Source organism: Callorhinchus milii, unplaced genomic scaffold (assembly GCF_018977255.1).
Source record: "Callorhinchus milii isolate IMCB2004 unplaced genomic scaffold, IMCB_Cmil_1.0 Scaffold1, whole genome shotgun sequence".
NCBI classification, from domain to species: domain Eukaryota; kingdom Metazoa; phylum Chordata; class Chondrichthyes; order Chimaeriformes; family Callorhinchidae; genus Callorhinchus; species Callorhinchus milii.
In genome coordinates this window covers 75,396,913-75,422,646 of record NW_024704742.1, presented here as the reverse complement: position 1 = coordinate 75,422,646, position 25,734 = coordinate 75,396,913, and the positions used below count along the sequence as shown (strand labels likewise).

The 25,734-nt window shown below is 40.3% G+C and overlaps 1 protein-coding gene across 2 annotated transcripts in view; it reads left to right on the top strand.

The window, feature by feature from the left end:
* hook3 (hook microtubule-tethering protein 3) overlaps positions 1 to 23,834 on the top strand; it is a 73,412-nt gene extending 49,578 nt beyond the window's left edge. The window contains exons 18-25 of one of the 2 annotated variants that reach the window (XM_007891938.2): positions 1,064 to 1,069; positions 1,281 to 1,315; positions 4,800 to 4,882; positions 9,180 to 9,280; positions 14,450 to 14,554; positions 17,036 to 17,107; positions 18,324 to 18,460; positions 22,487 to 23,834. In XM_007891938.2, coding sequence (XP_007890129.1) covers positions 1,064 to 1,069; positions 1,281 to 1,315; positions 4,800 to 4,882; positions 9,180 to 9,280; positions 14,450 to 14,554; positions 17,036 to 17,107; positions 18,324 to 18,460; positions 22,487 to 22,502 — 555 coding nt within the window. In that variant the 3' untranslated portion in view covers positions 22,503 to 23,834. Of the gene's footprint in view, positions 1 to 1,063; positions 1,070 to 1,280; positions 1,316 to 4,799; positions 4,883 to 9,179; positions 9,281 to 14,449; positions 14,555 to 17,035; positions 17,108 to 18,323 lie in introns of both variants that reach the window. The other variant, XM_007891939.2, reaches the window with a different exon arrangement.
* Positions 23,835 to 25,734: the final 1,900 nt, after the last annotated feature.

Here is a 25,734-nt window from a genome sequence, read left to right as displayed (position 1 = left end):
TCGAACCAGTGCGCAATTCAAGCATCCATTTGAACCCCCCAGCTGTCCTTCCTCCCCCACACCTGGTCCCTGACCAGGACTGCCTTCCTTCACCTTCACCACATTGACCCCCTCCGACCTTACCCCAAATGCAGCCAAAACTGTTGTGCATGTGCTTGGCACCTCCCGCCTGGATTATTCAAACGCGCTCCTCGCCGATCTCCCCAGCTTCACTAATCAAAAAATCCAGCTCATTCAGAGCTCTGCCGCCTGCGTACTTACCTGGGCCAAACTCCGTACCCCCATCTCACTAGTTCTGGCCAGGCTCCATTGGCTCCCCATCATCAAATGGATCGACTTCAAGATAATAATAATAATCCTTGCATTTGATATAGCGCTTTTCACATCTTCTAGACGTCTTAAAGCGCTTCACAGAATAGACTAAAGTGAACTGTATATTTGTGGGCGAACGATCCTCACACTCGTGTTCAAATCCATTCACTCCCTGGCACCTCCCTACTTCTCTGACCTCCTCACCCCACAATCCACCACCCGGCACCTCCGCTTGACTGGCACTGGCCTCCTGCTTGTCCCTCGCATCCTCCACTCCACCATTGGAGGTCGAGCTTTCAGCCACTACACCCTGAAACTTTGGAACACTCTCCTGCAATCCCTCCGCCTTGCCCCCTCCTCTTTTTCAAGTCCTGCCTTAAAACCTTCTGTTACGGATCTAAACTCCTCAACCTCCCTCTTGGTGATGTCACCTCCCACCCCCTCCCCCACTTGGAGTCCGGCTCCACCATTGTTAAGTACTGTTGAGACGCTGCCCTCCGTGGAGGGCACTATATAAGTGCAAGTTGTTGAATGTATTTGAAATTGCTATATATATAATGAAATGCATATGAATAATCAGGAGACATGATGAAAGTGCTCTTGATGCCAATCAAGCATGCATGTGTCAGAAACTAAATGAATTAAACTTTTCTGTTCAACATTGCTAAACATTACAGTTTCAACTGTTCGCTGCTATTTTTGCTTCATACTAATATATGATCTCTATTTCTTCGCATGCTATCTGCTATAGGCTATTGTGAGTATGGTTTTATTTAAATAGCATTTTAAAGCAGTATCTACTAACTTTTTGGTAATATCAAACACATATTTAGAAATATCAATGAATCCCTGAAGTTAATTAATAATTGATCAATTGGTTTGCTATACATCTATTGAATTGTTTTGGAAACTTGATGCCTCTACAACTTAGCTTTACATTTTGAATGAACTTTACACTTTTTTTTCAGTCAATGCTTCTGAAGAAGAAACTGGAAGAACACTTGTAAGTAATTTTTTTAAATTTACCATACACGCTATTTTTATGAACCTACAACTGACCTGGATTGTTGGATTGTTCCTAAATTGTACAGTTTCCATCGTCTTGACCATAAACAAAAATAGTCATACTGAACACCCATTGCAAAAGTTGCCCCCCACCCCCACTTTGGAAGACATCTCCTATCACAAACAAAATGCTGTGTCTCATGGAACGCGGTGTACCTCAAAATTCCTTCATTCCTTATGCAGGAATGTTGCAGGCCAGGAAATTTTCTAAAACTAAGGGTTTGGCAATACAGAGGGGCTATACGTTTGCTCCATGAAGGGATTTGAATTTACTTCATGGAGTTTACTTCATTTACTTCACTTCTGCCTATTCTTACCCCAAACATTTGTGTGGCTGGTGAGATACGAACAATGAAAGCAAGTAAACAGATTTAACTAGATTTTTCATCCAAGTTACTGAGTCACTTTCATGGTGGGTGTGCTGAGAGTGGTATGTTTATGGATGTGCTCAAATCCAATTTAACAACTCAGTAATTAATTTGAAACCAGTGTTTTAAAACACTCTTGCCATCACTCACTTATTCATGTAAGTCTTTCCAAAATAATTTTTCATAAACGTTTTCCAACTGTATCCTTGTAGAACTGAATTGACACTCCCCAAACTCCTTTCATTTAGAAGCTTTATAATTGGCAGTGAGAGGGCACACACTTTCACTCCAGTGTATCTAGCCTGGGTTTGAACAAACACCCATATGCGAAAAGTCTGTATTGTATCCTGACCCAACAACAAAATTACATTTATAGAGCGCCTTTCACGTTAGGATGACATCCCAAGGCGCTGGACAGTCAGGGGTCAGGACCCAAGATGGGGGAGGCATGGGGGAGGGGTGGTGTAGGGGTGAGGGGTGGGAGGGAGACCAAAGGCACAGTCGAAGAGAAGGGTCTTGAGACCGGCCTTGAAGGAGGTAAGGGAGGAAGCGAGGTGAAGGGACCATGGGATGGAGTTCCAGAGTGTGGGGGCAGAGAGGCTGAAAGCCTGGCCACCGATGGTTGGGCGGTAGACATGGAGCAGACCGGAGTCTGATGAACGGAGGGAGTGAGCAGGTTGGTAGGGAGTCAACAGGTCAGAGAGGTAGGAGGGGTTAAGGCTATGGATGGTTTTAAAGGTGAGGACGAGGATCTTGAACTCGATCCTCTGGGGGATGGGGAGCCAGTGGAGTCAGGCGAGGGTGGGAGTGATGGGGTCGCAGAGCCTGGTGCGTGAGAGGACACGAGCTGCAGAGTTTTGGATGACCTGCAGCTTGTGAAGGGAAGAGTTGGGAAGGCCGTTGAGGAGGGCGTTCCCGTAATCGAGCCTTGATGTGACGAATGCGTGGGTGAGGGTTTCGGCAGCCTGAGGGGTGACGGAATCTGGCAATATTGCAGAGGTGGTGGTGGTAGGCAGTGCTGGTCATGGCGCGGATGTTACTCCTGGGAGAAACCTCTACCACCACCTTCAACGCAGAGCACAAACAGGAACACAACAAATAAGCGCTCAACAACAACTTGCACTTATATAGCGCCCTCCATGCAGGGTAGTCTCTCAGAGCGCTTAACAGTGGCAGAGCCTGACTGAACTGGGGGGGTGGTGGAAAGGTGGCCGTAAGCATGGTCGAAAAGGAAGGTTTTCAGGCAGGACTTGAAAAAGGGAGAGAAGGGGCAAGGCGGAGGGATTGAGGGAGAGTGTTCCAGAATTTCGGGGGGTAGTGGCTGAAAGCGCAATGTCCAATGGACCTCCAATGGTGGAGCGGAAGGTGCGAGGGATGAGCAGGAGGCTGGTGCCAGTCGATTGGAAGCGCCAGGTGGTGGATTGGGGAGTGAGGAGTTCAGAGAGGTAGGGAGGTGCCAGGGAGTGAATGGATTTGAATAAGAGTGTGAGGATCTTGAAGTCGATCCGTTCGGTGATGGGAAGCCAGTGGACCCTGGCTAGAACTGGTGAGTTGGGTGTACAGAGTTTGGTCAGGGTAAACAATCCAGAAACAAAAAAATAAATGTGGAAGGGTGATCAGAACTTCAGAGTCTAGGCAGCAAGTTTATTTTAATTAAAACTAGTGGGAAAGCTTTGTCCATCATGTAAAAGCAGTTGTTTCTGTATCTCCTTCTCTTCCTTGAAAGACCATCCCTTTTACCACCACAATGAACTTACTAACTTGGAAGTATAACACAATCGTGATTAAATTATATGGTGAATTAAGCAAACTTAGTTGTAGGAAGTGAGATTCATTTCAGCCCTATTGATATTGGCAAATCCTGAACAGATCATGAGACTCGCATTGAAATCAAAAAGTGAAAGTGATGTTCTGAATTTGTAAATATTGACTCCTGCCAGTAACTGAACATGTGACACGTCAGCCCACAGGAACTCCAAACTGATGCAATATCTTTCTGGGTAAATTTCTGCAGGCAAATCCAGATTGCACATCAGTGTTTTAAGCCCATTATTGGTATGGTGTTCCTTGGATCTGTGGGAAAATTTAGTTTCAGAAATGCTTTTTATTTGGTTATGTGTTTGAGAATCATACAGGACTTTATAGTACATAGTCTAGACTGATAGTGAACACTGCTTTGGTGGATACTTTATTCCTTACCCTGCATATTGTAATAAGTTCTGAGACATTATAAACCCGTGAATATACATCTATCACAGAAACATTCAATCCAATAAAATATGCACCCTTCTTTCATTTGTATTTGTGGGGGTGCTTTGGGAGCTTGGCTGATAAAAGCTCAATATGCCAATGATTTTGTAAAGAGTTCTTTGATAATATTTTTAAAGTTGATAATTAACACCTTTTTTTATTAAACACTATTGTTTGGATTTGTCAGAGAAAGAGAACAGGTTGTTCCATTTGGAAGATTGCTGCTGAATGCAGGTCTAAGAATCCCCACTTCTAGAGCACTGTTGCATGAGAATGTTTTTGATATATTGAGAATAACGTGTGAAAAAGAAAAATGGATTACTTCCCTTGGTAAGGTTTCCCCATGTCAAGCAACTGCACTACCATCTATGTCTGATCTAAGATTCAATATGTGCTTCTTTAATCTTTAAAGCATCTTGCAGGGGGAAAAATCTAATTGTATCAATTTCTTGGGATTGATTTCAAGCAATTTGATCTGCTTTCTTGATCAAAAATTGAGAAGATAATCACAATATCAAAAATATAAATTTTTCATTACTATGATCCATTTCTCTCTTTCTCTTCCCCCCCTCCCCACCCCACACGCAATCTTTGATTATGCTTCAGCATTTGTGAGATAACCTTATTTAAAGTAAATGCCATGTCGAAATGCACAACTGGTGATTTGAGAGATTTCAGGACAAGCTTCTAAAATAGTATTTTCCTTAAGTATTCATGAATACCACAAATTAGTAGAAATTGTCTTTCCATTAATTCCACTTTTTAATGTTTTAAGAGTTATAACATTGTATTTGGCTATTTCAGGGAAAAACTGCACGAAGCTCACACTGAACTTCAGAAGAAGCGAGCTTACATTGACGATTTGGAGCCAAAATATAACAATAGCTGTAAGTTTTCTTAATTTTTAAATTAATCCAGAAACTAATTTTTCATCACTTTTCATTTAAAGAAACTCATTATTTACACTCCCTTGTTACAATATTTGTACAATAATCACATGCAATTCCTGTTTAAGGCAAAATAAAGGGTCATGACAGTATAGCACATAGTGATGAATTTACAAAGATTTGCAAAGAATGTACAGCATGAAAAACAGGCCACTTGCACCATCTAGTCCATGCTAATGAGTCTTCACCCAATCCTTATTACCTTCTATGCCCTTTTATTCCCCTCTCCCTCATGTGAAAATCTGACATTATAGTAACCTCTATTAGATCCTTCTTAAACATCTCTTCACTAACAAAAAAATGCGCTAACCTATCCACTCTATCCTGATAGCAGTAACCTAATATCATTGTACTAATCCTAAACTGCACTCGTTGCGATACTCTTGGAGCGTGGAGACCAGAATTGTACTCCAATGTGGTCTAATCAAAGTGTCGTACGAATTTAAGTCAGATATTGACGAGAGCCTTTGAGAACTGTTCATGGTGTAAATAAGATATATTCCCTGTACTACACCTTCCAAATAAAACAATAGTAGATTTGCCTTGAATTTTCAATCTATTCTCAGAAGATCTCGTTTCATCAGTGAATATATTCGTCCTTGATCCTACTTCTAGACATTGCCAGAGAGTCTCTTCTTGAGTCACCCCAAACCCAGTAAAGCACGGTACTGGGTCTGTTCTGCGTGAGGCTTGCTTTCGCTGAATCATTTGCTGCTGTTCAAGTAATGCAACAACAAAATTACATTTGTATAGCACCTTTCTCGTCGGGAGGATGTCCCAAGGCGCTGGACAGACAGAGTTATGGACCCGAGGTCGGGGAGGCTGGAGGGCAGGGGGGGACGCAGGGAGATCGAGAGCACAGTCGAAGAGGAGGATCTTGAGATGGGTCTTAAAGGTGGCAAGGGAGGGGGCGAGACGGAGAGACTGCGGGATGGAGTTCCAAAGGGTGGGGGCAGAGTGGCAAAAGGCCTGCCCACCAATAGTGGGGCGAGTGAGGTGGGGGACGTGAAGCAGGCTGGAGCCCGCTGAGCGGAGGAAGCGAGCAGGATGGTAGGGGGTTAGGAGGTCGGAGAGGTAGGGGGAGCAAGACGATGGAAGTCTTTGAAAGTGAGGACCAGGATCTTGAACTGTATTCTCTGTGTGATGGGAAGCCAATGGAGTTGGGCAAAAATGGGGGAGATAGGGTCGCAGAGGTTAATACAGGAGAGGACATGGGCTGCAGAATTCTGGATGGTCTGCAGCCTCTGGAGGGAAGAGTTGGAGAGGCCAACAATTAATGAGTTTGCAAAGTCGAGCTTCGATGTAATGAAAGCATGTATGAGGTTTCAGTGGCCTGCAGTGTGAGTCAGTGGCAGAGCTGGGCGATGTTGTGGAGGTGGGGGAAGGCAGTGCGGGTCATGGCACAGATGTGAGGTAGAAAGGATAGTTGAGGGTCAAACAAGACCCCAAGGTTCTGGACTGGCTTAGCAAGGTGGTGTGTGCCACCTTGCCACACCTCGCCCACCCTCTCCTCAAACTCCAACTGTGAGATGCTGGATTTCCTCAAAACCAAAATCGTGGGGATAAGTTCAGCAACCTCTGCCCTGTCCACAGCCAACCCCACATCACCTCTCCCTCATGACCCATCCCCCTCCCATACTCCTTTGACCCTATCTCTCCCTCTCTGCGATTGTTCGCAAACTCAAACCCACCACCTGCTCCCTCGATCCCATCCCCACCTCTCTCCTCATCTCCCAGCTCCACCTTCTGGCCCCTCTCCTGTCCGACGTCATCAACCTCTCCTTGTCAACAGGTTCAGTTCCAACCCCCCTAAAAACAGCTGTCATCACCCCCATCCTGAAAAAAACCTTCCCTGGACCCATCCCTCCTGTCCAGCTACCACCCCATCTCTAACCTCCCATTCCTCTCCAAGGTCCTGGAACGAGTCGTCGCGTCCCAGCTCTGCTCCTTTCTCTCTCGCCATTCCCTCTTTGAACCCCTCCAATCCCGGCTGCCCACAGCACGGAAACAGCCCTGGTCAAAGTCACTAGTGACATTCTGAACATCTGTGATCAGGGCTCCCTCTGCCTCCTTGTCCTCCATCCTCATACACCGCCTCTCCTCCTTACTTAATCTTCGCAGACCTGCCCTTGCCTGGTTCGATTCCTATCTCTCTTACCATCTCCATTTTGTTGCCTTTAACAGTTTCTCCTCCAGCCCCCGCACTGTCACGTCTGGCGACCCCCAGGGCTCTGTCCTTGGCCCTCTCCTCTTTAATATCTACATGCCCCCCCTTGGTGACATCATCCGCAGACATGGGGTCAACTTCCACATGTATGAGGATGACACCCAACTCTATCTTTCTGCCTCCACCCTCAACTCCAGGACCACTGCTGTCCTGACAGACTGTCTGTTGGACATCAAGTCCTGGATGAGGGCAAACTTCCTACAGTTGAATGTGAACAAGACTGAGGCCTTCCAGATTGGATCGTGCCAGCGCCTCAGCACCTCAGGCTCTGGCAGCATCAACCTCCATTGTTGCACAATACAACTCACCAAGCCAGTCAGGAACCGAGGTGTCTTGTTCGACCCTCAACTGTCTTTTCTTCCCCACATTCAAGCCATGACCCGCTCTGCCTTCCCTCACCCCTGTAACATCGCCCAACTCTGCCACTACCTCAACCTCAGGCCGCTGAAACTCTTGCTCATGCCTTCATCACCTCCAGGCTCGACTATGCAAACGCCCTGCTTGTCGGCCTTCCCAACTCCTCCCTCCACAGGTTGCAGATTATCCAGAACTCTGCAGCGCGTGTCCTCTCCTGCACCAAACTCTGTGACCCCATTCTCCCGACTCCATTAGTTCCCTTTCCTTCAGAGGATCCAGTTCAAAATCCTGGGCCTCACCTACAAAGCCCTCAATGGTTTCGCCCCACCCTATCTCTGGGACCATGGATGGTGAGGAGGCGCTGACGGGAGCCAATCAGGAGAGCCTCGGTCTTGTTGATGTTCAACTGAAGAAAGTTAGCTCTCATCTAGGACTTGATGTCTGCCAGACATCCTGTCAGGACAGTAGTGGTCCTGGAGTCAAAGGTGGAGGCAGAGAGGTAGATTTGGGTGTCATTCACACACATGTGGAAGTTGATTCCATGTCTGCAGATGATGTCACCAAGAGGGAGCGTTTAGATATTGAAGAGGAGGGAACCAAGGACAGAGCCCTGAGGAACGCTGCATGAGACGGTTCGGGGGCTAGAGGAGAAGCCGTTTGTGGAGATGAAGTGGAGGGTGATGTGAGAGGTACGATCTGAACCAGTCAAGGACAGAGCCGTGAAGGTTGAGGTGAGAGGAGAAGCGGTGGATGAGGATGGAGTAGTTGACAGAGTCGAAAGCAGCAGAGAGGTGAAGGAGGACGAGAAGGCAGAGGGAGCCCTGGTCACAGATGGACAGAATGTCATTTGTCACTTTGATCGCGTGTTTCTGTGCTGTGGGCGGCACGGAAACCCGATTGGAGGGGTTCGAGAAGGGAGTGGCGGGAGAGGAAGGAGCAAAGCTGGGAAGCAACAGCTCATTCCAGGACCTTGGAGAAGAAAGGGATGTTGGCAATGGGGCAGTAGCTTGGGAGTAGTGAAGGGTCCAAGGAGGGGTTTTTAAGTATAGGAGTGATGACGGTGTATTTTATTGGGGTGGGAACAGTACCAGAGGACAGGGAGAAGTCTATAATGTCAATGAGTAAAGGGATAAGGAGGTGGAGCTGGAAGGTAAGGAGGGGGGGTTAGGGATGGGGTCGAGGGAGCAGGTGGTAGGTTTCATGCGGGTTATGGTAGTGATGAGAGAGGAGGGGGAGACAGGTTCAAAGGTGTGGAGGGAGGGATTGGTAGGGGCTGGGGTGGGAGGTACATGTAAAATGTACATAAATTATACGTTTCTATTCTATGTGCTACTTTGAACAGAAAATACTCCCCCTAAACTTGCTTTCTGTATAGTAAGATATTACAAGATTGGACTTAAGAGATATTTCAGAAGCTTGACTCTGGTGATTAAATTGGAGGAGATTGACTTAAACTAGTGACTGTTTTCTCCATTGGGTGCTAGCAGAGCGTTATTGTGGCCATGGTACTTCAAAAACCTCAGTTCACAAACAGCCAGTTACACACCTACATGCTATGTATTAGCAAAATATTGAAATTGACAGTTTGTCTTTTAAAAGCTGAATCACAATGCAAACTTGTTTATGCTAAACCAGCCTTTCTGCTTTGTGTAGCTCAAAAGATTGAGGAGCTTCAAGAGTCTCTGAGAAAGAAAGATGAAGATATGAAACAAATGGAGGACAGATACAAGAAATACCTGGAAAAGGCAAAGAGTGTTAGTATACGCTTTCAGATTTTTATTTATATGGGGAAAGATGGATTATGAAATTACCTGAAACTATAATTTAAAAGATTATTAAAATTAAGTTAATTAAATGTATTTTAATGTAATAGAGCAGTATATTAATGTTTACTCATAGGATATTGTATACTTCTATAGTGTTTGAAACCTTAATATAATTTTGTCACAAAAAGAAATGTTTAGATGATGAAGACCCTTCAATCCACTTGATCTTGTCCTTTCAGAATACCCACTTAATGTCCTCTCATTTACAGCATTAAGCTGTTTCTTAAATGAATCCAGGATTCTGGTCTCCATCTTAGCCTTCTTAGTAACTCCTGAATATGTCGTCTCTTGAGATGTCTCTTTCAAGACAGAAGAGCCCTGGCTTGTCTAATCACTGCTCATAGTTCATTCTTCAAACACTGGGGATCACCTTTATTGCTCTCCTTTCCATTGCTTCTCGGGTTTGGGCATTCCCCTTATGTCACAGCAACCAAACTGTCCACGTTACTCTAGGTGCTGCCTGACTAGAGCACTGTGCAACTTGAGCATGATTTCTGGAGATCTGAATTCAACTGATATGGCAATATATAAATGTGCTTATTGCTGCCTCCCAGCGTATTAATTAAATAAATAATCAATCTTTGCATTTGATGTAGTGCATTATCATGTCTTCGAGACAACTCAAAGTGCTTCACAGATATACTGTAAAGTGAATTGACTGTATATTTTATGGGCGAAATGCGGCAGCCAATTGCGCACAGCAGTGTTCCACAAACAGTCATGGATTGAAATGACCCATTTTTTTTTTTGAAGGACTTATTACCCCTGGAAATGCGACCCGCCAATCGACTAACAACCAGGTTCCTACTTACTGCTAGGTAAACAGAGGCATGTGGAGTAAGGAAACTTCCTAACATTTCACCCTGACAGGAATCAAACCCAGGTCTCTCGCTTGCGAGGCGAGTGTTCTAACCACTGAACTACAGGACTCCACTTGAGACTGATATTGATACCAGTGATGGGCTAAAAACCTAGCATTTAACTCGGTTCTGATTGCTCTTTTGCAGCATTAAGTGCCTCTATGAAGAGGTTTGCTTTCAGACATAATTCAAATGCTTATGACCTCACATGTATTCTCTCTAGCTTCAACTATCATCACTGAACCCTACTCTTATATTTTTCATGTGTTGACATGGAAAGCAAAGAGTCAACTAATACTCAGATCTCTTTCAGGCCTTGTCTACTTCTCTTTTGCTTCCCGTATGCAGCTATCTTGGAGTCAACAACCCACTTATATACCCTTTCAAGCTCGATTTGTAAGACCTTTGCTGTCTTTTCTGATTCCAAGGTTTCCCCAACTTGGTGCCAACTGCAAATTTAACTTCATTGCACTATGTCTTTGAATCTAGGTCATTAATATATTCAGGGAATAGAAGAAGTCCCAGTCCAGATCTGTGAGACACCTCAAATAATACCTCTACATGAGCTCTCCCCATTTGACCAAGTTTCTCTAACAATACCCTCTGCATTGGTTCTCTTCAATCAATTTTGAATTTATGATTTACCCTTGATACCTAGTGACATCAGTTTATGAAGGAGTCTCTTATATGGTACTTTGTCAACTCATTTTGGAAGTCTAGGCATGCTAGATTGTTTCCCAAGTTCAATTTGGATGTCCATTTTTTTTTAAAAAAGGCTGAAGTTGTTCAGATAAGAATCTGCTGGCTGTTATTCTTTAGGTAGTTTATAAACAGGTGTTTCAGTCAGCATTCTCATCTTAGGCGCTGATCATATTGACCTGCATGAATGCCTGGTCCATCTCATGGAGCCAGTGTAGAACCTTGGTCTTTTTCAACCCCCAACCGTCCTTCAATCCATATAGCCCAGCCCTCATCCGTTCAGTTTCCCAACCTTACCCAGGATAGTTACTACCTTTTTCCCCCACGCTGTTGAAACCCTCCATGTTTTTCTTATGTCAACCCCACCACCCAGTCATTTCACCATATCGTTCAATCCTTTTTTTCTCCAGAATCTAATTTAGTGACTCTTGAATTATTTTATGTTCTCAATTACCTTCCTTGGTAACTCAGTCAACAATTGTTAGCCTTTTAACATTCCAATGTAAATAGGATTTGATCCTATTTTGTTGAATCTCAAAAAGAGTTCCATCCCATTTTTGACTTAAGGGAGAGGATGAAAATTGATGCTTCCTATCAAAAAAGATTGAAAGTGCTTTTTACAAGCTATCCATAAGAAATTGAAGAATTTCAATAAGATCTATATTACAGCTGAGTAGACTACTCACCCTTCTACTGAATAGAATGAATTTGGGCTGACTTGTTCCCTTAGCCATTGCAGATCTCCTATCAAATGCACATTAATTGTGTCGTATAATGGAACATTTATCATGAATTTCAGGCAAATACAATTAAATAGTTTCATTGAAAATTACTATGCCTTATCAACATTTCAGTCGAAACTGGTCAGCAAGATTTCTTGTGTTCAGGATCCAAAAGTTGATCTGTTCATATCCAGTCCTTTGTAGGATGGAGAAGCTATTTTATGATTCCAATAGAGAAGCCGTTTCATTCCCCTAGTTCTAATCCTAGCTGTAGTTTGTTTGATATGCATAGTTCCATTAAAAAGAAACAAGATTATCAGATCTAATGTAAGATAAAGCTGTACCTAATCTGCCTGAGAAACACAGGTACAGCTTTCCTCAAAGGACCTTATTTCATAGTTTGAAAAAAAAAGGACTGTCATCAAATAGAGTATGAGCAATGAATCTTTGACCTTTGGTAATGTCAGAAAGCTCTTGAGAATCTAGTTATTTTTGATATTTGAGAATCCAGTTATTTGTAATTTGTTAATACCTGAGAAGCTGGTGGATCAAAGTAATTGTTAACACCAATAGGATCCATTTTTAGGTAGGAATGTTAAACTGTCATCTCATGCCTAGGTTGGCACTCCAGAGTCACAGTATTGAAATGCATCAATTACATTTAAATTGGACAAAATATTTGTAAGTTATATCCAGCCTAATTGGCTTGACACCCCAAGAATGTTTTCTCTATATTCGTGTATACTGGATTGAAAATTTAATGAGTTATCATTACTTGATTTTCTTTAAATTGGTATTCAATTGATTTCTAGAAGCTCATCTTGAGCTTTGTCTTATCTGATTCATTGCTCATACTCTATTTGATGACTGTACTTCAGTATGTCAGCCTGGCTCAGTTGGTAGTACTCGCAGCTCTGAGTCAAATGTTGTGGGTTCAAGCACCACATTAGGACTTTGAATTCAGTCTAGGCTGTCACAGATGCAGTGCTAAGAGTCTGCTGCATTTTTGTAGGTGCTGTCCTTCAGATGAGACATTAAACCAAGGGCCATATCCCTGTCCAGGTGGATGATAAAGATTCTGTGTCACTGTTCCCAGTGTTCTGACCAACAATCTCCCAAATAAAATTGTTCATTCACTTCATGGCTGTTTGACATTTCTGGCTGCCACATTTGTCTGCAAAATACATAGTTATTACACTTCATCATAAATCCTGTGAAGCATACTCTTGGCAATGCGATAATGCACTAGACCAAATGCAAGGTTTACTATCATGGGAGCATTTTGACCTCCATTTTCTTTATTACCAGGTCAAAGCAAAATCTATTTAGCAAACAGAATAACTACATTTTTGTACAATAGGAATTCAACTTCAATTCGTGATGCATTTGAGATGACTACGTGACAGTTTTTCTTTCATTTTCTTAGCTTGTTCTCAGTTGAGCAATACTGCATTTAGCTTTGTCTTCAGAATATCCAATCAGTTGTGGTCATAAACGAAATTACTTGTATTGTTATACTTGCCACTATATTTGGCTAATTAATACTTTATACGGCAAAGCTCTGAATATAAAAAGTGTAGATTAACTGTCAATAATCCTCAATCTTTTGAAATATGTATTCTCTTTACCCTCCTTTCATTTTGCTGTAAGTTTTTTTAAATTTATTTGTTTTTGTTCAAAAGTTGGATCCAGTAGAATTTTAAATAGAAAACTGATCATCTTCCATCTGACACATTCTCTGGTCCATGCTGGACTGGGCCATTGTGTGAGTGATGAAGCCTCTCTAATTGGGTCAAACAAAAATCTCATTCCATACATACAAAGTGTAGGCCGACTTTGATCTCTACCGCTAAACAACCTGGTGAACTTGCTTTTTTTTTTCCTTCATATTTTCATTTCAGGAATTACTATAATGAGAGTTCTAATGTTGATTTTAGTAGAGACATTCAATCCAAGCTTGTAATAAAATTACAGGAGTCTCCTTTAAAGACTTTGAATTGCTGTGTTGCACAGTTAGGGAAATGGAGGATACTGCAGATGAAGTTGTTGAACATGAGAAGGCATGGAACGACAAAAGGCCATTCGGCCCATCATGCCTGCACCCTCCACAGACCACGCAATACCTACCCTATAATGGACTTCACCCCACCCACTATCTCCTGGGGGAAAGTTCTGCATAAATACTCCCTGGACCCCAAAGGTAATCGAGCAAAAGTTCCAAAATATTTATCCGCCCCCACTTCCACTGTTCAATCCTGGCCTCTTTCCCTCCACAGACACCATTCGCTCTCTACTCCTTCCCTCGCCTTGCTCTCTTTTCCACCCTCTCCTCCCGGTCCCACCAGCAACACAGAAATCATAGTGTCTCGTGGAGTATTTGTTCATCTCAGCTTGCTCCTAACCTTGAAGTGATTTTTATGGCATGTTGTACAATTATGTAACTTGTAGTATACACTTTTTTTTGTAGGTAAACCTTGTGGTTCTGGTGCACATTTTTAATACTCAAGAAGCATAATTACCATGGCCACAGCTTTCACTAATAGATGGTGAGAGTAATTATGAAGCAAACTGTTGGGTTGCAAGCATGCATCATGCTGATAGGGGCCACATTTGATCCATGGACTATTATTACTTGAGTTTGCAGAGAAGATTCATCCAAAAGAATGAGGATTAATGACATGAGGACTAGCCTTGTCCTCTCCCAAATTGTTTTGCAGTTTTTAGTGGCCCCACTATTCTTTTGTTAGTTTGTGTGTTACTATCAGCCATTTGTCAGTTGTTCAGATTCTATGGTGTAACGGCTCTTTGTATTTTAGGTTATCAGAACCTTGGATCCCAAACAGAACCAGGGAGCAGCCCCTGAGGTTCAGGCCCTGAAAAACCAACTGCAGGAGAAGGAGCGAATGTTTCACTCTTTAATGGTAATGTTCTCTTGTAGCTTTTAATTGGAAAATATGAAGTGAAAGTACAGCATTTGTTTGTATAATTTGCAGAAAATGTTATTTGTTATTTGCTAAATGTTGCTTTGCATTTCTACTGGAAATTTATCTAGAATTAATATAGAGCATGTATGTTTCTATAGTTGTCTGTATTTTGACTTTTCATCTCTTCCAATGGGTAAGATTCTTGGCATTGAGATGGCTGGACTTGCTATATTTGTTCTAGGCATTCCTGACAGGATTGTGGTGCTTCTGTTTGTAGACGATATTGTGCTGCTGTCGAACTCACCTGGGTTTCTTGTGCCCTGCACTCATTGTTTGAATATTAGACTATGATAGCAGGTGTCCGTAACTGAAATCATGGTTCTGCACGGCTCAAGAGAAGGCATTGAGGCTATTGATTGGAAGATACTATGGGCATCGGTCCCAGTTGATTCTTATCAGTTTCTGGGGGTTGTTAGGACCACAGGGAGAAGTGCTGAATGGTATTGTGGTTGCTCTCATCTCTCTTCAAGGTCCGAATGCAGGTCAGGCTCGTGGCATAAAAGTCTAGTGTCCAAACAATTCTCCTTTATGGTTGAGTGCAATTCAATAGAGAGCTTCCTCCAGCCCACGGGAAGTCCAAGACCAAGCAGTGAGCTGGCTGCAGGGAGAGAGGCCTCCAGCTTAGACAGATCTGTTGCTAAGCCCCACAGATGTGGAAACAGCTTCACAGCAGGCATGTCTATTTGCCAAATCCCATTTGGGCTTGATTAAGCAGCCAGTGCTGAGTAAACCTAGTACACAATATTGGACCTGGACCTCGAGGACATCAAGGTGGCTGGTACGTCACAAGCTGTCCAGTAAAGGTCCTCCCACCATGCGGAAGCAGATGAAACCCAAGCCTTAGTGTTTTCTCATTAGCTATCTATCTATTCATTAGATAGCTAATGAGAAAACACTGAGGCTTGGGATGACAGCTGCTGGAAGGGATTCCATGTTTAAGAACACACTTTTGTATATCCAGGACATAGACTGGACCTTGCTTGGTTTGCAGAGAGGCAAGTAGCTCAAGCTCCATTCCTCCAACTGATGGGAGACATGGGTCATTGTGTAGGAATGTGTGCCCAAGCTGTGGACTGGAAGATGGTGGCAATGCTCTCATACATTTCACGCTGAGCATTTAAGAGAATCGAAACCAGACTAAAGGTTCTGTGGCATGCTACCCACACGTGGAAATTCCCCTTTCTGGAATGGAATACGGACTCTCCCAGAGAGATAGATACTGCTTATTTAATTCCAGAAAGTATTAGATGCATGTTGGCAAGAGTCGAGACTTGGGCACTCCAGAGTAAGCAATGGAGTAGTGCTGGAGTCTAACCATAAAACCACATAGCTTGTCATTGATAGCAATGTCTGACAAACTTCCTACTGCTAGTCCAGCTAGGACTATCCTATTTATTAGGCCTTTGACTTCCAGGTTAACAACAACTTACATTTATATAGCACCCTTCATGCCGCCCTTTACATTAACAGGTAAGAATCCCTGCTCCAGTGACTGGTCTGCTTTTCCAAATCATTCCAATGAGCCAGGCTGACTCAGCAATACTGAAGACCAGCCGGGCTCAGTAACCAGACCTCCAAGACAGCTGCAAGACATGTGTCCAACATTGCGTTGCCAAGCATATCAACTTGGAGCCAAGTTGAGCTGCAGAGTCCCTATTTGCCTCTTTCTGTAGAATTTTGTAGAATTTTAGTGCACTTCTGAACCTTCCATGGAGAGTGCTGAGTTAGATAAGCTTAAATGGAGAAGCAATAGAGATGCTAAAATTGGCTTCAGAGCAAGGGAACAGTAGCACAGCAGAGTCCTGATAAAGTTGTCACTAAATTTAAACTTTACTTTCCTCGATTGCATTGGGTCGAGCAGGCTTCAGAGGGCTAGAAAGCAGCAATTTCTATTCACATTAATTTGCAGTTTCCAAAACATCAGATGGATTCCTCCTTATTTCTGGAGCTTGGACCCTTAAACAAGATGTTTAAGATGGTTGCTCAAGTGATCAGGCAGTGTGTCATGAAACTGGTTGTCACCAGTGAACGAGCATACAGACCTGTACATTCCCTTGTCAGTCTTGTCACAGAAAGTTTTTTGGATTCCACTTTCAGTGTTAGCTGTCATTACAGCATGTTCAACAATATGCCTATTCATTTTCCTTCACTACTCATCTCAAGCGATTCTTTCTTAGAGTTTGGCTTCTAAGAGTTTCTTGGCAAGAGGAGTTCAGGCATCAGTACAGATCAACCCTGCCACTCTCCAGGAAGTCAGCGAAGTTAACGGTCATAAGAAGTCTCCACTGGAGCCAAAACACTGATCTACCTTTCCCTGCACTGAAGGGATTAGAATTATATTACTGTTTTGTTGAACTAGACACCGAACAACTAATGCTATTGGACTCAAATGTGTTGATTTTATTAATTTACCTTTAGAATGAGTATGAGAAGACAAAGAATCAAAGGGATCATGAGGAGAAACTGATTGTCAGTGCCTGGTACAACATGGTAAGAATACAATTTACAGCTTCTGTAATAAAATTGGTCATTCACTTCTTGGCTGTATGTGGGGAAATGCTGTACATAAACTAATTGCCTCATTTGCTTACAAAATACGGTTACACATTACAATCAATTCTGTGAAGCTTTGAGCCCTCCCAATGTTTAGCTGGAATCGCACCGGAATAGTATCTTAAGCCATTTTGTGGCAGTGGAGAAGGGCCTGGGAGCAAAGATAAATGGTGTGGAAATGCAAAAATGAAAGCAGTAACTTACTTGAATAAGCCCACAGAGAAAAAGAATGGGGGGAGAAGCAAGTGATGCAAACTCTTTCATTTAAATTCTTTTTAGTAATATAGGTACGTCTGATGTACTGTAATTTTGATTTGGCATCACATTGCATGACCTGAAAGCATTTCTTTTTAAATAAAACAGTCTGCTTTAGTTCCCTGGTTTGCCAATAGTCAGAAGGTGAATTACAGCAGCAATCCTATTTTACAGTTTCAACTAAACATTCCAAATTTGATACTTAAGTGAAATTTATATCAATTGGTTGGCTGGGTTTTCCTATTGAGTAAAAATGTATAACTGATTTTAAGAACACAGAATGGATGAATGAAGTTTATCTGAACCATTTAGTTTCCTTCTAAACTGTAGTCTACATTATCCGACCCTGACTGGCTGTGGAGTCCTGTAGCTCAGTGGTTAGAGCATTCGCTTTGCAAGTGAGAGACCTGAGTTCAATTCCAGGCACAGGACGAAACCTTGGGCAAGTTTCCTTACTCCACACGCCTAATAATAATCCCTCCAAAACAAAAAATAATGATAAATTGGTCATTTACAATCTACGACTGTGGGACATGGCTGTGCGCAATTGGCTGCCGCGTTCGCCCACAAATATACAGTCAATTCACTTTAAAGTATATTCTGTGAAGCGCTTTGGGATGTCTAGAAGACGTGAAAAGCGCTATATCAAATGCAAGGATTATTATTATAATTAATATTATTACTACAAATAACATTGCAAGCTTTTAGCAAAATTAAGCCATAGTTTGCCTTCTAGCTCTTTTTCCATAGCTTCACATTTCCTTGCAGCTTACAGATTTCATATTCACTTGCATTTTCATTGGAATTGCTAAACAGTTACTTTTTATATAGTACTAACACTAAAACAAGCATAAGTGTTTCTTAAGTGTACTAAATTCAAATTCTGAATTTACTCTAGGGAATGGCTCTTCATAAGAAAGCAGCAGAAGACAGACTTGCTAGTACTGGTTCAGGACAATCTTTCCTAGCGAGACAGAGACAAGCAACAAGCACACGGCGACCATACCCTGGGCATGTCCAACCAGCTACAGCAAGGTAGAAGAAACAGTCCACGGCCAGAGCACACATTGTGTAGTATATAGTGTAATTGCCCATCTTCAACCACTTGGAAAATATCAAGTTCCTTTTTTTGAAATTCATTTTTTAAAAAAAACCTTTGTGCTAATGTTCGTATTGAATGTATTGCTAAGGCCACGTATGAAGTTTGATGCCACAAGTGCAGTATATCAACAACTGTGGAAATAACTGTTCCACTTTCCATCTTTTCCATAATTCAAGGAGAGGGCTACTTTTTTATTCAGTTTTCAGCCCTAAAATTGCCACAGACCTGAATTTAATCCTTTTAATTGTTGCTGATAATTAAAAATTCTTCCTCTGATGCACAGTATTTGGAAAATATGGATATGCTTTTAACATTAGATTTCTCTTAAATTTTGAGCTGACTCAGCCAATTCTTTGTGCTCAGGCCAGTCTAGAATTTGGCACTACACTGGCAATCTCACTCAGGAAGATCATAAAGAAAGCTGGAGTGGGAAATGGAAAAGTTTGAGGACATTGACTGGGCTGAATAGCTGGAGGTTTATTATAGAATCACAAATGTTTACAGCCATTTGGCTCATCGTGACTTTGCTGGTGCTGGCTCCTCCACAGAGCTAACTGCTTTAACCGCATATGCCTGCACTTTCCCTATTAACACTTATTTTTCCTCAAGTATTTCTCCAGTTCTCTTTTTAAGTATATCTGGGTGTTATTGGTGTTGTCACTGAGTGCCAAAAGTAGAAAGGTATTCCACTCCTCACCATTTGACATCCTTTGCATTAATGAACACAAATATTCGCCAAATACATGTGCAATCTAATTGACTAATTTGCCTTCAGTTAAGAACATTTGCAAAGTAGAAGCAGTTACTGGTGCTCATTAGTTGAACATGTGATTTCCTTTTCAATTTATTTTGTACTGTCTCACAGAGCTGAAATGGGCTTGGGGAGGGAGCTGTATTTACCCCTTGTTATCAACTTTGTCTTTCTTAGCAAGTGATCCACTATGTTCCACTATACCACCCAAACTAACGTTGTGGCAATATTAAAAGTCTTTATTCTGTTGACTAACATTCAAACACTGCAAGATTTCAATCAGCTTCACTACACATTTTCCAGCAACCAGTGGCTGTTCTATGAGAGAACAATTGGCTGAAACTATAGGATAAATGGTGAGAATGTATATTGATCTGGGAGTCTTTTTCTTGTCACTTTTGTGCCTGTAGCAGCTGTGGCTGCAGACTCCTCACAACAAAAGCAAATTATGATTAGGACTCTGTGTTTTAGATCTCAATGCTACAAACAGGACCCTTAATTAAGGAATCCAATTGAGGAACGGTTAGAGAAAATAGATCATGCTGACTTGCAGGAACTTTACTACAAAGATCACCTCAGACTTGAGTTCTCACCAATTTGCCTGACTTACTTCTCAGATTCCTCAATTAAACAATTCTGTTAAAAGTGATTGCATGTTGAGAAATCATTTTCAACTTTGTCCAATAAAATATACTAATAATTTATAGCACATTTGTGGTATAAATGTTATGGGATAGTTTTGGAGTAACTTGTGTTGCTCACTTCAGACCTTAACACTTGGGAGGTCCCCTGATGATAAGTTGAATTATATATTGAAAAATTAAACTTCCAGTGTCTTTAATTTCTCTTGTATTATCAACAGTTTTTAGACTTCTTGTTTTTAAAAAGTTTGAGGAGGAAATTAAATTGGAATAACTAAGTCAGTGAAGAACTTTTTTAATGGTAATTTGTGTTTCAAAGCCATCTTGTACTACATAGCATTTGACCTAAAATGCATCTGATCTTAAATTTGCAAATTGGCTACGTAGTAATAACCTTATTATAGAATATGGTTACTCCACTTTACAGCCTATGCCATGAAGTACTTTGAGACGCCCTCGTGACACAAAAGCCGCTATATCAAATGCAAAGATTAATATTAGTAGTGATAAATGTACTTTTTGTCATTGTAGACCTTTTGACAGTGGCAGCAATTTTGCACCAACACAGTTGCAAACAGAAAAATTCAGTTAATTTCAAAAGCCATATGAAGCTTTTTCTTATGGTTCTATCTATTTCTTGAATTTGTCTTATATAACTTTTCCGTTGTGAGAAATGTAAAGAACATTCTTCTGACGATGTATAAAACTTATTTTTAAGAATATTTCAGTACTCAAGGGCCTAAATGAGTTTTTGAATGGTGATAAGTTCAGTGTGTGTTTTCAGGGAAAATTGTAATCAGTTTTACAAATACAGTAGTGCAATTTACTGGAAGTGATTCAAATTGACCTGCTAATCTTTTAGAAACGTTTATTACACATTAGAATAAATACTTTTACTTTCCCCAATTCCTATACGTTCTAGAATATAGAAATATGGCAAAAAAAAATTGAAAAACCTACTCGCTCTAGCAAAAACACTGTCTGACTTCTGATTTCAGTGGCTTCAATAAATGAGATTCTTGTAGCAGAAACTATGCAGACAATTGAGAATCTTCTATCTTGAGTAAATGTTTAATGATAAATTGATCTTAAAACTGATGATTTGTAAATTTCAGTAATTTATAGTAATACTTGTTTGGAGTAAGTCTGCTGCATATGACCTTAAATCATGGAAATTTAAAGCAAATGGAAAATTTCTATATTTAGAAAAAAAAATTGCTAAAAAAATATTATCACAGACTTGATGATTAAAGGAACTTAAATTCACAAGTTATTACCTGACCTGTATGAGAATGTAAATTAGAAAATACCTCATTTTCTTATGTGGGCTTTATTGTCTCAGGACTTTGTAAAACAAGGCAATAGGAAATGGATATTGGATAATTTACGAATTAGAAGTGTACATCTATTGTGCTTCTATCAAAACCATCTGAAATAAATTATAATAAATTGGGAACATAATATAACGAAAATCATTTAAAATACCTTTATTACATTGCCGGCAGTTTACAAAAATGAATTGAGCAGTATGAGCCTCAGAGGCCTTGGTTATAAGATCTCAAAAGGATAATTCTACTTAAACTGTATACCTGCTGATTGCAGAGTAGTTTGTTAACGTGACAAAATTAGTTTTTATGTTGATTTAGATTAAATATATTTTGCGTCAATATCTTTGGATTTCCATCCTCAGACTAAAAAAAGTATTCTTTAGAGTAATATTAAACTCCAAGAGTAACGGAAAGTAGATTTTCTTTTGTTTTTAAGCTGTCGGGTAAGATGTGGAACACATGATGAAGACAAATTTATTTTAAAAAAACTGCTTTTTTTTGTCTAGGGAACCATCTGAAGATAGTTTATTCAAGTCTTATGTTAAATTGGTTATTTTTAATTTACAATATACTCAACAAATTGTAATTTCCAATGTTATTCTTTCTACAATCTTATCTATGAGCTTCCAGCACTTGCTGCATAATAGCTATGCTAGCAGAAACTATGAATGTGACAATTGACCATTAACATTTGTGTTAAGAAAAAACTGATTAGTTTTAAATGGCATTATGTGGTGCCCTTAATTATCTTCAAATGGTTAGTCATTCAAGCAAAGCCATCCTGATTTTCATTTGCACTTTATAAAGCTAATAGAAGCTGCTGTTGTCATAGAACTGGACTGTAGCTCAGTATCATTACTCTGATTTTCATTATTAATAATTCAGTTATAGCAAATAATTAAATGTCGATCATTGCATCTGAAAAAGATTGTTTGCTTATCCTCTCTTATTCATTTTTCTAATCGTGTTTGAACCAGTATTAGTTATTATTTAGGCACAATTTTAAGGCCAAAGAATATGAGATTATATTTAAAAATGCATATGCATTTTAATTTTTCCCTTTTGTGTTGTAACCAATAACATGACCATTATCATAGTAACTAAGTAAGCCTGATACAATACTTGCTTAACTTGGTTACACTAACTATTAACACATTTAATGTATATGTTACAGAAGTTCAAGTGTTAATACATTAGCCAGTATTCTTTCTCTTAATATGTTTTGTTCTTCATTTGCAGTGACGTGATTGCATGACCCCCAGCATGGCTTACCGGCAATGATTGTTCGTTTGCATGACTTTTGAGTTCAGACGCATAATCCAGGGAACTAACCATACCCACTGCCGTTTCAGTTATCTAACATGCAAATACAACCGATCTGTTGGTTTTAAATGATCCATTTACTCAGTAGCTTTGGACTAGTCAGAGATTGGGTGGCACAATTTGTTTAGCATACTGCCCTTTCTCCTTGGACCTCTATTCGCACCCCAAAACAGACTGATACAATTAAGTGTTCTTTCTCTGCTGGCTGTTCAGATCCAAACTAAAGGAATTTAACATGCTCAAACCAGTAGGCTGAGTCTAAAGCACAGAACTGCCCACTATTTGGCACCAAATTGGCAATTTGATCAGAGCAAAAATGGTCCAGTAGTAGGTGCTCTTTTAAGGTTGGGCACTTTGTTGGTGCAGATTAGAAGGACCTTTCACTTCCCACTGACATACTGTACCTTATCAGGAGGTCCTTGATAGAAAGACTTAGTGTCAAATGTAAGACTTTGACCAAACTGATATACCCCACCTTGATAAGCACAAAGGGTAATTGAAAGCTTTAAATGTATTAAGAAGATGCCATCTTGTGCCACTCGCAGCTGTCCATCTGTTACAGATTTTGTATGTCTTCATATTTCCATAAATATCTTAACAATTCATTTAGATCTGTGAACTGACGATGCTTTCTTACTTATAGCAGCAATCTCAGGTCTTGTACCTAAATGCCAATAATTCTAATTTCTATGCTACAAATGTTTCTTGCATTGTGATCATTTTTAGCATTTGTTTTCTAACTATGGCTTTGCTTTCACTCGCTCTTACATGGTTCTTTTTCTTTCCCCTTATTTGCTATAATTGTAGCATATTCCTGTTTACTTTAGTCTTGATAAAGTATTAATGGCCTGCTTTGACTACCTTTTGAAGGTTAGGTTATCCGGTTCTGTAAATGGGAGGAGAAGCCACCTGGTGCAAACCTCTAGCCTGTTGCACATTAACATTGTATTAATGTATGTATTTATTTATCTTTTGTATTTAGATGCAGATCATTGTGTTACATTTAGAGGATTCATTACTTGCATTTGTCACCCTTTTCTCTGCTTTGATTCTATAATGTAACTGGCAATTTACATGCTGCTTATATAAAATATGTATATACAATAAACTAACTGAATTTGGTTTATCTGTGTTCAGGAAATGTTTACAAAGTGAACAGGAGGTTACATGGTACCTTTCCACTAAATATCTTTTAACTGATGCTTCCTATGCTGCAACATGTACAGTTACAACATATTGTAAATAAAAGCTTGTCAAATCACAAGTTCAAATGCATCTAAGTATTTTGTTGCCTCCATCCGTTTACTATTGAGAGTAATGCAATTTTGTAACTGCAGAACAGAAGCAATAAACCTTGCAATATCATGGTGTATAATTATCCCAAATTCATCCATGGATTACTGCTGATCACACGATGACATGTTTCATTATGTTTCTGAAATAAATGGAAATCTTAGTTTATAATTCATATATAACATTTCTAAAATTTAGATTGTAAATTCTGTAAGTCATGTGTGTTGTATGAAAACAATTTGTACATTTACAGCATAAAGGAGGTAACTGGTTTAAATTTCACTATTCTATAATATAACTGTTGCTATCTATTTTAATCGAATTTCCCCGTTAATTCCCCATAATCTTTAATATTTTCCTTAAATTAAATGTTATAGACCCAACTTCAGCAGCCATTTACTTTAAATATTCCACATTCCAACAGCCCTCTACTTAAAATATCTTCTTACCTCCCCTTTTTCTGATGATGATAATTATATCAATTATCAAATGCAAGGATTATTTGTTATTTATTTATTTTCTGATGGTGATAATTCTCACCTTGATGTTTTATTACAGGCTTGCAGTCAAGTGGAATTTTTATAAACCTTATAAAACCATTCATAATTTTGAAAATCTCAAATTAAATGCCCCTTAACTTTCTTTGTTCCAGTGAAAACTGGTCCAATTTGATTTTTCAAATCTCTCCATATAACTATGGTCTTTCAACCCAGTGTAATCCTAATGAATCTTGACCTGTTCCCTCTCTATGGTTGCGATGCCTTTTCTGTAATTAGGTGCCTACAACTGGGTGCAATGCTCCAACTGCAGCCTAACCATGCCTGCACATATTTAACAATAACTTGTATATTTAATGCCTCTACAGAAACATTTGTATAATTGTCTACTGCCATCTTTAAAAGACCTTTCTCTTTTACTCCTCGATCTTGATATTACCAGTTAGGATACATTTCTTTGTTCATCTCACAATGCACTAGTTACTGCAATTTTCATTTTTGGCAGGCTTCTAATTGGCCAGGGATAGTTCTGTCTGTTAAACTGTGGCACCATTCTGGGATGTAACCGTGCTCATCCAAGGAATGGTTCATCCAAAGAATCATTAACATAACTGCTGACCCAAGAAATGGCAAAGGCAGATCCTAAGTAATATAGGAAAGCAAGCTTCACTGGAGGTAAAAAGTACTTTTGATTTTTCTACTGGAAAGAGGACTGGTATTTTGATCATAAAATATTTTCCTTGTCCTTAATGACATATTTTACAATCCTTCATACCAGCATTGCACCAATACACTTGAAGAGAAAGTATTTATATTTGTTTTAAAAGGAAAAGGCTATTGGACCCAACACATCCATACTTTTTGATGAAAATCTACTAATCTCTCCAGAAATATTACTACTTGAACTATTTAATATTAATGACAACAATGGATTTCTCTATTCTACATGTATTTCTCTTCACTACAGACTATCTATTGCCTAGTGTGCCGTCCCAAGATTACAAGAGACCTGCAGCTCAGTGGTTAGAGCACTAGCCTTGCAAGCGAGAGACCTGGGTTTTATTCCCAGCACGGTGAAATGTTGGTCAAGTTTCCTTACTCTACACGCCTCTGTTTACCTAGCAGTAACTAGGAACCTGGTTGTTAGTTGATTGGCGGATCGCTTTTCGAGGGGTAATAATTCCTTTTTAAAAAAAATAATTTGGTCACTCAATCCATTATGGTTTGTGGGACATTGCTGTTCGCAATTGGCTGCTGCGTTTTGCCCACAAAGTGTACAGTCAAATCCCTCACAGTATGTTCTGTGAAGCGCTTTGTGATGTCTTGAAGATGTGAAAACCCTATATCAAATGCAAGGATTATTATTAAGATTGG